Source organism: Camelina sativa, chromosome 5 (assembly GCF_000633955.1).
Source record: "Camelina sativa cultivar DH55 chromosome 5, Cs, whole genome shotgun sequence".
Taxonomy (NCBI): Eukaryota; Viridiplantae; Streptophyta; class Magnoliopsida; order Brassicales; family Brassicaceae; genus Camelina; species Camelina sativa.
In genome coordinates this window covers 31,307,210-31,321,105 of record NC_025689.1, presented here as the reverse complement: position 1 = coordinate 31,321,105, position 13,896 = coordinate 31,307,210, and the positions used below count along the sequence as shown (strand labels likewise).

Below are 13,896 nucleotides of genomic sequence, written 5' to 3'. Positions count from 1 at the left end.
TTTGATCGATCTAGGAATCGAACCAAGGGGGATGAAGTAACAAAAGAGGTAATCAAAACCACTGGGATAAGAAGACAATTACGTAAAAAAAGAAATTTTGTTTTTTTGGTTCCGCTCCATTGCTTTCATCAGCCTATTATCATCATCATCTTCAACCTTCACAAAATTCTTCTTCTCCCTTCTTCAACATCACAAAAACCTAACCTCCGATTTCTTCTGATTCCTCCTCCTCGATTCAAAGCTAATTAAGGTTTAATCAATTCTTCGATCTCTGTTCCTGCTTTGTTTCTATATATGTATATTTTTTTCTCTTTGAAGTGATTTTGTGATTCTCTTTGTTTTTTGGGTTTCCGATTTCAGTTCCCCAACATCATGAGTAATCAAAGGAAGAGAAATTTCCAGATTGAAGCGTTTAAACAACGAGTCGTGGTTGATCCAAAATACGCCGATAAGACTTGGAAGATCCTCGAACATGCGATTCATGAGATTTACAATCACAACGCTAGTGGACTCAGTTTCGAAGAGCTTTACAGGTTTCTACATCTTCCCTTCTTTTGATTTTTTTTTACCTACTTGTACTTGTTGTTGTTGTTCTGAAGCTGTGTGTTATTTCTGATTCAGAAACGCATACAACATGGTTCTACATAAATTTGGTGAGAAGCTTTATACTGGACTTGTTACCACTATGACGTTTCATCTCAAAGAGATTTGTAAGTCTATTGAAGAAGCTCAAGGAGGTGCTTTTTTAGAATTGCTTAATAGGAAATGGAATGATCACAACAAAGCTTTGCAGATGATTAGGGATATTCTCATGTATATGGATCGGACTTACGTTCCGAGTTTGAAAAAGACTCATGTTCATGAGCTTGGACTTCATCTTTGGAGGGATAGTGTTTTGCATTCGAGCAAGGTTCAGACGAGGCTTTTGGATACGCTTCTTGATTTAGTTCATAAGGAACGGACTGGTGAAGTTATAGATAGGGTGTTGATGAGGAATGTGATTAAGATGTTTATGGATTTGGGTGAATCTGTGTACCAGGAGGATTTTGAGAAGCCGTTTTTGGAAGCTTCTGCTGAGTTTTACAAGGTTGAGTCTCAGGGTTTTATTGAGTCTTGTGATTGTGGTGATTACTTGAAGAAAGCGGAGAAGCCTTTGACTGAGGAAGTAGAAAGGGTAGCTCACTATTTGGATGCCAAGAGCGAAGCGAAGATTACTAGTGTTGTTGAGAGAGAGATGATTGCCAACCATGTGCAGAGGCTAGTTCACATGGAGAATTCGGGTTTGGTTAATATGCTTTTGAATGATAAGTATGAGGATATGGGTAGAATGTACAGCTTGTTCCGAAGGGTTAGTAATGGTCTTGTTACAGTTAGAGATGTTATGACTTTGCATCTTAGGGAGATGGGAAAACAGCTGGTTACTGATCCAGAGAAATCAAAGGATCCGGTTGAATTTGTGCAGCGGTTACTTGATGAGCGGGATAAATATGACAAAATCATCAACTTGGCGTTCAGCAATGATAAGACATTCCAGAATGCTTTGAATTCTTCGTTTGAGTATTTCCTCAACTTGAACACCCGTTCTCCTGAGTTTATCTCATTGTTTGTTGATGATAAGCTACGAAAAGGACTGAAAGGTGTGGGAGAGGAGGATGTGGATCTTATTCTTGATAAGGTGATGATGCTGTTCCGCTACTTACAGGAGAAGGACGTTTTTGAGAAATACTACAAACAGCATCTGGCGAAAAGGCTTTTATCTGGAAAGACTGTGTCGGATGACGCAGAGAGGAATCTGATAGTGAAACTGAAGACAGAATGTGGGTATCAGTTCACTTCGAAATTGGAAGGTATGTTCACTGACATGAAGACTTCACACGACACACTGCTAGGATTTTATAATAGCCATCCCGAGCTTTCAGAAGGACCAACACTTGTCGTTCAGGTTCTCACGACCGGTTCTTGGCCCACGCAGCCAACCGTTCAATGTAACTTACCTGCAGAAGTTTCTGTTCTGTGTGAGAAGTTCAGGTCATATTACCTCGGGACTCACACTGGCAGGAGATTATCTTGGCAAACCAATATGGGCACAGCAGATATCAAAGCAGTGTTTGGAAAGAGTCAAAGGCACGAACTAAACGTTTCGACTTTCCAAATGTGTGTCCTTATGTTGTTCAACAACTCCGATCGACTAAGCTACAAAGAGATCGAACAGGCAACTGAGATACCCGCCTCAGATCTAAAGCGTTGCTTGCAGTCAATGGCATGTGTCAAGGGTAAAAACGTGCTAAGAAAAGAACCAATGAGCAAGGACATAGGAGAAGAGGACTCGTTCATTGTGAACGACAGGTTCACAAGCAAGTTCTACAAAGTGAAGATAGGAACGGTGGTGGCACAAAAGGAGACGGAACCAGAGAAGCAAGAGACGAGACAGAGAGTAGAAGAAGACAGGAAACCTCAGATCGAAGCAGCCATTGTGAGGATCATGAAGTCGAGACGAGTGTTGGATCACAACAACATAATCGCAGAGGTCATTAAACAGTTGCAGTCGCGGTTCTTGGCAAACCCGACAGAGATAAAGAAGAGAATAGAGTCGCTCATTGAACGCGACTTCTTGGAGAGGGATAGTACAGACCGGAAACTTTACCGCTATTTAGCGTAAAAAGTCTGGAGATGTATATGGTCTCTCTGTTTATTTTGCTTCGTTTTTTTTTCTGTAGTCTTGTAAGTTATAAACGTTTTGTTTCCATTGAAAACGTTTGCCTGTTATTGATCTAATATCAGACAAACCATAGTTGTGTTGCTTGGATGAGTTTCCTATTAGGCACAAGTCATATCTTACAGCGAGGAAGGCGGAGGCTGACATATATACTCCGGCTCAGCTTTTCTAGATGCGATAGTAGGCAAATCACTCAAACTTGAATTACAATTTTCTCGTCCAAACTTGCTATTTTAGGGCTATTGGATTCATAAAGCACCCACATTTAGTTTTTAATTATTATTTAGAAAACAAGAACGAAAAGTACTCAATTGGCGACTCCTAGGCCTAGTTCAGATTAGCAGCATTTTTCTTCCACTCACACCCTCATCAGCCATATGTTTATTTTTTATTGGTTAAATTTTAACACCCATTTCATGGTATTACCAATAGGAATGGTCTGAGTGGCGGCTTCCTCGTCGGCGGCTCCTGATTTCCTCCTTCTCAAGATAGACGACGAATTAGCGCTGTTCCCTGAAGAAGTGTTTCCTGAAGAAGTGTTCCCGGTAGATCTAGTGTTCCCGGAGGACAAAAAAAGAAGAAAAACCTGAAATTCTTTATTTATTAGATAAGAAGAATTATAATTAAATGTAAATTTGTTACGAAAAAATCAAATAAATAAAGGAAATATAAAAAAGAAAAGCTTATGTTGCTTTGCCGCCTGCACCGGTGGAGGCTTTGCCTTTGGGGTCCCTAGGGAGTATCTCCCCTCCGGCATCGTGGGGTTTTGTTTAAAGCACATATATGTGGCTTAGATATATATGTTAAAGTACAATTACGGTATGTAAGAGCATAAAAGTAAACAAGACACAAGCTTTGTTTTGTTAGTCAGCATTTCTTATTGGTAAAGTATAAGTTTCCTTTTTTGGGTTCAAGAAATGGAGCAATTCTAATATATACTAGATATTCACCCGCGGTACACCGCGGGGATATATTGTCGTTTAAAAACTAAAATTTGTTTTTATTGATTATATTACATATATATATATGTAAATAATATTTTTTTGTATTTGTTGAATTAACTATAATTATATAGTGTATAATTTCCATTTACTATATGGTGTGGTTTATTATATATATCCTTAATGTTCATTAAATTTTATTTAGTCAACAAATAAACTATTTTTTAATTTTTTTATTTAATTTACAATGTAAAGATAATAGTATTACATAATATATTATAAATTTAAAATATATGACTATAATATAATTTGAATTTGTATTATTTGTTGTTTTATTCCTATATTATGTAAGATTTTTGTATTTAGAGTTGTGCAAGTCGATTAATTGATTCTTATTATGTAACACATCAATTGATTCTTATTAGTATTGTTTGAAAATTTTAATATTAGTAATATATTAGCTTCTAAAAACAATTCAATGGAAAAAAAAAGAAAAAAAAAATTGGGCTCGTTCGGGCCCAAAAATATTGGTCTGATGTCTTAATTGCAAGATCTATAAATGAAAAGGGCTTGGATCCTGATCTGTTAATAATATATAATTTTCAAACCCAATCCGATTTTTATTTTTTAAAACTAACTCAATGGCAGTCTTGTAAATAAGTGGCAAGTTCAGGATTTATTTCATAATTGTACTTAAAAAATGTATATATAGATGTTACCAAATCTCCTATATATTAATAGAGAAGCATTCTCAAAGAAAAAGCTGATGTGTTGCCTCACTTATAAATTTTCATATATAATTATGTTAATTTTCCATACATAAATTTATTAAAAATTAAACATAAATATCATAAACATTAATATTCTATTAGTCTTCAAGCTTTTGGGTAACAGGGCAAAGATCATAAAAATTTTCTAACTAAATTAAATTTTAAAACTTTTACTGATAATTGTATATTTTCCCGGTGAACTCTTTGGATTTGCAGACTTTCCGCGGACTTTTGGAAAAGAAGATAAAATATATAGTATTAAAATCATAAAATAAATTTGCACTATAACATAATTATCAAAAATTATGCACTATATATATATATATATAACATAATCATCAAAATTTAAATTTTTTTAGAAAGGCAATTTTGTTTCTGTTTAAAATAACTTTATTAATTTTAATTAAGTTTAAGCTTTAAATATATTTTACATATTAGAAAATATGATTTATTGAAATGCATGTGGGTACCCACAGATCTTACGGGCGGGACAGATGTAAATACATTCTGCAACTCAAATAATTAAACCTGTTGCGAGAAGGCTTAGCGGACGGATTTTACCCGGTTCATGAAATTTTAGTTTTTTTTTGCAGTTTTTTATGATTTGATGATTCAAGATTTTGATAGAAATCTAACCGATCACTAATTCAGTTCACATTTGATCGAGATCCGCCATCATGTCAATCTAAAATTTATGGTGAAATGATTACTATTTTAAACTTTTATAAACTTGTTAATTCGGACCAATAGAAGTTTGTATTATAAATCTATACCAAATAAATATATTTACAAATATAATATCTTAAACAAAAATTTACATTGTGGTGTTGTAGGGGTGTCCCAATATTGCAGCAATGGTTGCAATGTGCAATGGTCCGTAGAGGTCACGTTTTCTTCCTAATCGGTTGATGACGAGTTGCAACCTCAGATCGGTAGCCTCGCCGCGGATTTTCGGTAGTCTCTATTTGTTTGTTTTGCTTCGTTGTTTCCCTTGTTTTATTAGTCAGCATTTCTTATTTGTACTGTAGTCTGGTAAGTTATAATTTATAACGTATAAACATTTTCGGTTGAAAAGAAAATATTGATCTTCCTGTGTTTTTTTGATCTAATAAACATACGTCATATATTCTACATCTTCGATGACATGAGTTTTGAAACAAAAAGTGCTTGCAGCTTGTTTATGTAGTTATGTGCATAATTTCCTGTAGGTCTGCTTGATGTGTTACATCTTACATGTAACGAGGAGGCATGTTGATTCATCTGATGATGAGGTAATTCTTTTGCTACTTATGAACTAATTAAAATGTTTATAGTTTGAACAATTCTTCTCAAATGGGCATAAATCTTCTGTAACTAAACAGGGTAAGAAAGATAAGCCAGAGAATGGTGCTTGATCCATTCTTTTTCACTCTTGCAAATCATACTATTATTTAAACTTTTAAGACTTGACATTTGTAGAAACAGTTGTTTATGTTTACAGGTTTTGTTCTTTGTCAGGAACCTTGAAGATAGTTAGACAGAACAGCTACAATTTCCCACAGAAAGATGTTGAGACACAAGAGTTACAAATCTCGTCCTTTCTCCTCTGGTCAGCTACAACTTCTCTCAACTTGAGAATTCCATTGCCTCCTCTGATCATAAATACAAATCTCGTCCTTTCTCCTCTGGTGGATATAACTGGTACGGAATGTGTATTCAGGACTTAATGTTAAGCGCCATATTATATATATATATATATATATATATATATATATATATATATATATATATATCTTATATAGCTAATGTGTATGTTGCTTATAAAAATTAGGAGATTGATCATATATCCGAAAGGAACGTAAACGATAATGGGAGTGGATTTATTTCGATGTACGTTGAATTAGACAGCACAATCTTGATGGAATCCTCACCACCAAGTGAAGTGTTTGCGGAACTCCGTTTCTTTGTCTACAACAAGAAAGATAACAAGTACTTTACCATTCAAGGTGAAGTACTATACATCTCTATTCTTTCTATAAATTGTAGGTATATATTCAGTAATAAGTATATATATATACTCAGATGTAGAAGTAAAGCGGTTTAATGCACTTGAAATGGTGTGGGATTGCGACAAGTTCTTCCATATGATGCTTTTCTAAACCCTGAAAAATGGATACGTCTTTGAGGGAGGTGAATGTGAGTTTGGTGTTGATGTTATTGTTGCTCCACCACTTACCAATTGGGGGAGATCGTCTCTTTTGATGAGAAACTACTCCCTAATCCCAAGTACTCGTGGACTGTTAAGAAAATTTCTGAGTTGAAAAATGAGCGTTACACATCAAGCAGATTTTTGATGGGCGGAATGGAATGGTGAGTATACTTTTCCAAGTTTTTGTTTCTAGACTAATAAATATTTATCTAACAGTATATGAATGTTAATTTTTTTTTTTGGACAAAGGTATATGAATGTAACAAGTTCAAGATAATTAATGTTTTGTAGGGTTCTAGAGTTGCATCCGAAGGGTTACTCTAGTTCAGATGGCAAATATTTATCCGTTTATCTTTATTTAGCTGATAATGAAACACTAAAACCAGATGAGAAGATTTTCACTCAAGTACATGTCCGAGTTCTAAACCCGCATGGATTCAATCACGTGGATCGCAAACGTACGTATTTTCTGAACCACTATTGCATTATACTCTTATAAACAAAACAACAGTTTATATAATCTTTATTTACGAAAACTGAGATATTCATTCGTCTTTCTATTATAATTTTTTTTTTTTTTTTGGGCAGATTATTATTCGAGTTCTTTAGTTTCCATAATTTATTTTCTAAGACGGAGACAAAAGTAACTGATTCCCTTAAATCATGATCTTCAACTACGTCGGAAGTGAGTGTTGGCAGAGTTTGATTTCTAGTATCTACGGACTGAGTAAAAACGTAAAGCCCAAGTGAAGTTACAGACAGTACGAAAGCCCAAATGGAGGACATGCATCGTTTGGAGGAAGTTTGAAGTCACGAATCAATTGGTTGAACAAAGGTTCACAGCAAATGATGTCAAAGCTGTGGTTATTGCTCAACAAGAATCAATCGCAGGCACTCAGATGATATTGATTCTCAAGACCACAAGGGAGTAAGAAGTTTTTTTTTTTTACAATAGCTTTTTTTACGAATCAAGGGAGTAAGGTGTTTACAATAGCTTTGATGATAAGAGATAAACTTTGCCACAAGAAAAATTAAAAGATAAAGGATCTGAACAAAACAAAAAAAAAATTGATTCCTCTGTCCTCATTATGCGTACTTCAGCCAATCGTGCAGTAGCCGTTTGAATTTTTTTTTCGGTGGTTCTTTGCAAGGATGGCGTCCCGAATCTGTCTATCCAGCAACTTGAAGAGGATGTGTGATGGTGTTGCCTGGTTGTTGTGGAGGCGCGCATTTCTCTTAGTCCAAATGGTATAAATGGTTGCTTGTGCCACCAGTCGCCGAAGAGTCTGGGTGGAAGTCGCATCTGGCATGTCCAACCAACTCGAAAAAGCATTCCAAGTGTGAAAAACAAAAGGTCTGTACCCGAGTCTCCTAGTTACTACTAGCCACAAGTCTTCACTGAGCTCACAGTGCAGGAACAAATGCTCTCGTGTTTTCGGCTGTAAACCGCAGATACAACAATTTTCCTCAATTTGCATTCCCCAACTTACCAATCTCGATCTTGTTGGGAGACGATTTAGGTGAGTAATCCATAACATGTAGGCATGTCTCGGTATCACACCTTTGAACCACACCTGATTTGTCCAGTGGAGTGGTGTGTGTCGTTGCCTAATAACCTCCCAAGTCTTCTTCGTGTTGAAATGATCCAGCTCCTCTTCCTCAACTTTCCAAAGATATCTATCCGACTTAGAGCAAAGAGTTGGTATCTGTTGTGTCATGAGATAAGTTTGCAAAAGCTCCGCTTGAGGAGATCTAGCAGGTTTGATTAACCACCCAACGTCTGAACATACTTGAGATACTGTTCTAGTTAGTGGAATACCTGTCTGAAAAGGATCCGAAGGCCCCAAGAATTGGATCAAGGGACCAAATGGAGACCACCAATCGAACCAGAAAGTTATCTTCTCACCATTTCCCAACTTGCACCAGAGAAACCTGCTTGCAAGAGGCCGGAGATGAAGAAGAGTTCTCCATGTCCAAGATGCTTGTTTTTTCTTGTCAATATGCCAAAATACGCCATCTTTAATTTTGTTGTTTCTTATCCAGTCCGCCCAAAGAGAGTCCGCAGCAGTGAATAACCGCCAGATTAACTTTAAACAGAGAGTTCTGTTCCATTGTGCGATGCATCTGAAACCTAGTCCTCCTTCTTCTTTAGGTAGACACAACGCTCTCCATGCTACTTTTGCGTTTGGTTTCTTAGTGATATCTCCAAACCAAAGAAAACGCGAACACATACTCTCAATGCTTTTCATGCACCCTTTTGGTAAGATGAATGCAGAGGCCTAGAAGTTGATGGTTCCATAGATTACAGAAGCAATCAGTTCCCTTCGCCCTGCGTATGAGAGCGCACGAGCAGACCAGGTTGTGAATTTGGATGAAAGTTTTTCTAGCAGTGGTCTATAGTCACAAATCCTCAGCTTCCTGTGCATCAGTGGCAGACCTAGATATCGGATGGGAAGTGAACCTAACCTGAAGCCAAGGGGATCAAAACCCGAGGCTTCATCCTGGTTCACTCCTGCCACAAAAAGATCTATCTTGTCCTTATTCATCGCCAAGCCAGATATAGCTTCGAAATCTTGTAGCACTTTGGTGATGTTTTGCAGAGAGTCCTTCTGGCCATCGAAGAAAACCATTATATCATCTGCAAAAGCAAGATGAGTTACCTGAGGACTGGAGGCTGAAGGATGGTGTCCAGTGAGGTTGTTGTTGTAGCTATTGTTAAGCATCTGAGTGAACACCTCTATCGCTAGAGTGAATAGATAAGGCGAGATAGAGTCCCCTTGCCGTAGACCCTTTGCTCCCTTGAAATAGCCGCATGATTCACCATTTATTGATATAGAGAAGGTTGGCGTTGTGATGCATTCACTGATAAGCTTGACGAAATGCGACGGGAAACTGAGAGCCTTAAGAGTGTTGATGATGAAATCCCAATGCACTGAATCAAAAGCCTTTTTAAGATTGACCTTCAAAATGCGTCTTGTAGTGATGTTCTTGTGATTGTATCCTTGGACTAATTCCGTTGCCAAAAGCACGTTTTCAACAAGCAATCTTCCGGGAATGAATGCTGATTGAGAGTTTGCAATGAGGTCAGTAGCACAGTCTTGAGACGGTTGGCAAGGAGTTTGGATACGACTTTGTATATGGTGTTACAGCAAGCAATGGGTCGAAACTCGGACATCCTTGAAACATTTGGAGTCTTTGGGATAAGAGTCAAATGGTTGAATTCCATTGCTTCAACATCTAACTAGATTGATAGAATTCCATAACGGCTTCGATCATGTCTGGTCCTAACGTGTTCCAATGGGCAGTGAAGAACTCTGCGCAGTAACCATCAGGCCCAAAGCTTTATTCTTTGGCAAAGAGAAAAAAGCATCTTTGATTTCCGCAGGAGTAAAAGGGCTAGATATAACCTGAATAGCCGAGTCTGAACACCTTTGAGGGACTGTAGCAGCTAGGGAGTAAGAAGTTATGTACTTACTAAAAATTGAAGTCGAGAATCTAATTATGTAGACTTCATGTTTGAAAAGACAAAAGAAGATGGAGAAAACTAAGACGAATTCTAATAAAGTTGATATGTGACATTATTGAGACTGTACTACGCATTCCCAATAAACGGCCAATTTCTCCATAAACTATGTTATTTTATTAACGGCACACTAACACCGTCTCACGATTTGTGGTTTTTTACTGAATTTGCATAGTTTATGTAGGATATTCAAATTTTATCATAATTAATGGGAGAATAGACATAGATGAAAGTTTTGTGTATGCATGCAATAAAGTAACATGCCGTTTTCTCTGTTTTTTCCAACACACGTCTTCTGTATTCTTAATAAACAATCTTTTGATAATAGAACATTAATCTTTATTTCAAAATTAATAATATTCCCAAAATTCCTTTTTAAATATATACTACATATTATATTATGATCAAATACATATTATCTGAATGTCCACATTATAATTTATAAGCCCATTAGAGGTATATTAGATTCTTCAAATTAACCAAAACCCTAAATTTGCAAACCCTATATAATATAGTTTCATGTGAAGAAACACAACAATTCTCGCTCCTTTATTTAACACACCACATACAAACTACACAATTTCATTATAGCTTTTAGGCCGTAGGGTAGAATGGTTTCAGGTTCAGCAGCGGTTTCTAGAATTGTGAAGAACTGGAGAGAGCATCCTCCTTCTTCTTACTCCCTCAAGATTCACAACTTCTCCCAACTTGAGAATTCTATCACCTCCTCTGATCATACTTACAAATCTCGTCCTTTCTCCTCTGGTGGATATAACTGGTATGGATTGTGTGTATTCATCAGGAGTTAATCTTAAGCGCCATATTATAATTAAGACCCCAGATATGTATATATATCTTATCTAGCTAATGTTATATATTGTTTATAAAAACAGGAGATTGAATATATATCCGAAAGGGAACGTAAAGGACAATGGGAGTGGATTTATTTCGATGTACGTGGAATTAGACAGCACGAGCTTGATGGAATCCTCACCAACAACTGAGGTGTTTGCCGAACTCCGTTTCTTTGTCTATAATAAGAAAGAAAACAAGTACTTTACGATTCAAGGTTAACTATATACTTCTCATGATCTCTATATAAATATATATACTTTCACATATATTTGGTCATACATATATATTTTACATTCAGATGTAGAAGTAAAGCGGTTAAGAGTAACAATTACTACGACATAATACTATAACTTTGACCAGAATTTTAATAATCAATCGAGTTCTTTATTTTCCATAAATTTGTTTTTAGAAGGATAAATAATAGATTCCCATAACTTTTCAATTTATTCTCCTGATTCTTGGTACGTATATGTTATTTTTAGACCACTTCCAACCCATTATTTCTAATGAAGTTTGTAATCAAATTTGCTCCAATACATTTTCAGTTTCATTTCCAAAATAGAAATGTTTATTTTTTCTCTTTATTTGGAAATCTCCATTTCTATTTTACGATAAAATTTAAATATCTCTATTTTTTATTTTAAAATAGAGTAGGATTGAAAAAAAAACCTATCTCCAAAATAGAGTAACCGGTTCTATTTTAAAGAAAAAAATGAAAAAAATAGGTTAGAAATGCTCTTATGTCTTAATGTCGGAAGTGAGTGTTGAGCCAATTGGATTTCTAGTAGCCATGGGCTAGGTAAAATGGTAAAGCTGAAGTACGTGAAGTTATACACAAGACGAATGCCTAGATGGATCATAAGTGGCTACACGCATCGCTTTGGAGGAAGTCTGAGTCTCAAGTTAATTTAATTGAGACTAAGCTGGTTGGTACCAGACCATATTACTTTGATAGAGGATATGCACACCAACAAAAAAACCGGCCAATTACAAGATGGTAGAGTTAAGCTGGTTGTTGAGAGTTCGAGGAAGCGGGAGGAGGAGATGCTACAATCTCTTGATGGATCGGAGTCTACGGTTGAATTTAGAAGAGAGAAATTAAACGAAATTTTTTTTGAGGTAACATTTATTTTTAAAAATTTTGTATTATTTTTGTTTTGTTTTAAAATATTTATATAATTTTAAAATGCATGTGTAGGAAACTATTAAAACTAAAGGAAGGGTTTTTAGACTAGGAAATCTCTCTGAAAGAAGTTCGGTTTCTCGTTCATCGAGTTTCTCATTTGCTCCCACCCAAGAATTCCAACAAACTATGCAAGAGAAGGATGCTCGAATTGCAGCTTTGGAAAAGGAAATGGAAGAACAAAAAGCGGAAATGGAAGAACAAAAGAAGGGACAAGGAGTACAAGAAGAGGGACGCGGAGCTAGCAGCGTTCATGAGTGAGATGCGGGCAAGACATTCCGCTTCTTAGGTTTTCTTGAATCTTTGCTTTCTTTTTGGAACAATTATTTGTTTTCGGTTATTAGAATATCTTTCACTTAAAAAATCTTTTCTCTCAAACTTTTAACTTTCTGAATTTAAATATATAAGCATTACAGTTTTAATGAATATTTTCAGTATTAAAATTGTATAATTATGCTATTTAAAAAACAAATAATAATAAAACTTCTGTCGGAAATCTATCAAAATTGACGGACATTTTCCAATACATGCCGTCGGAAATCTGTCGGAAATGACGGACATTTTCTGATACATGCCGTCGGAAATCTGTCGGAAACGATGGAGTTTCTCGAAAACATACCGTCCGTAATCTGTCGAAAACGACGGACTTTCTCGAAATTCCATCGTTAAATCGTCGGTTATTCCGTCGGCTCGACGGAGATTTTCCGATATTGTTCCGTAGGTAATATCGTCGGAAATATATCTCCGACAGATGTCTGACAGTAAATTACCGACGGGTTTACCGACAAACCAGTCTCCGACGGATTTCCGACAGGTGGTTACCGACGGATTTATTGACAAACTGACTAACAGTATATCTGTCGGTAATCTGTCTGTAAATGCTTGTCAGAAATTCGTCGGTAATTACTGATGGATTTCCGACATATTTATTTTTTCGACAATCTAGAACCGACGGATGCTTCTGTCAGTAATTTGTCGGTAATAAGTGTTTCCGACGGTTTACTGACGGTTATGTTCGTCAGTTCTAAATTGTTTTCTTGTAGTGAAAGATTCACAAAAAATGGTGTCAGAGCTATGGTTTAGCTCAACAAAAATATTAATCCCAGACACTCCAGGGATGGTATTAGAATTCATGAAAGCATAAATCGTATAATTAAACATGGATCAAATAAGTACCGTCGTGGACTCAACAATCCCCAATCACCGATTTAACAATCAAATTTCCCCGATTTGGAGGATAATTTTTTTTTTACAAATTGGAAATCTTGATACTTGATGAATATTTTTAAGAGAAATTTATACAAAAATTGGCGACACATGCAATGCACTTTTTTTGCCATATCTGCGAAATTTACTTTTATATAATAATGTAGTAATATTTTCATAATGATCATCTCGCATGTTTATTGTTTTTTGAATTGATGATATTAATAGTTAAGAATTACAAAAATTATCATATTCTTATTAGAGGGGAAAAAATCTTATTTGACCAAATATGGTGTGAAGTTATCTTAAAAAGATATGTACTTTTACGAACAAAATTATCTTCTCAGCGAAATAAAATACTTATACCAAATCTGATGTATATCTGATGCGTTTACAGGTATTTTAAGACTTCTAGCTATCTGTCTTTATAAAACTTTTATGAAAACCCTATTCCCTAATAACTATCTCTCTCAATCATAGTTTCTAAGGCTTGCATTGTGTAGGGTAGAATATA

The 13,896-nt window shown here is 35.8% G+C and overlaps 1 protein-coding gene across 2 annotated transcripts; it reads left to right on the top strand.

Moving 5' to 3' along the window:
- On the top strand, window positions 85-2,806 carry LOC104788037 (cullin-3B). Of its 2 annotated transcripts, XM_010513714.2 has the most exons (3): window positions 85-250; window positions 361-533; window positions 622-2,806. In XM_010513714.2, the coding sequence occupies exons 2-3, from the start codon at window positions 373-375 to the stop codon at window positions 2,657-2,659; spliced, it is 2,199 nt and encodes a 732-aa protein (XP_010512016.1). In that variant the 5' UTR covers window positions 85-250; window positions 361-372; the 3' UTR covers window positions 2,660-2,806. The 2 variants fall into 2 exon arrangements, with proteins under 2 accessions (XP_010512016.1, XP_010512017.1); XM_010513715.2 differs by lacking the exons at window positions 85-250; window positions 361-533 and having other exon boundaries at window positions 619-710; window positions 794-2,806.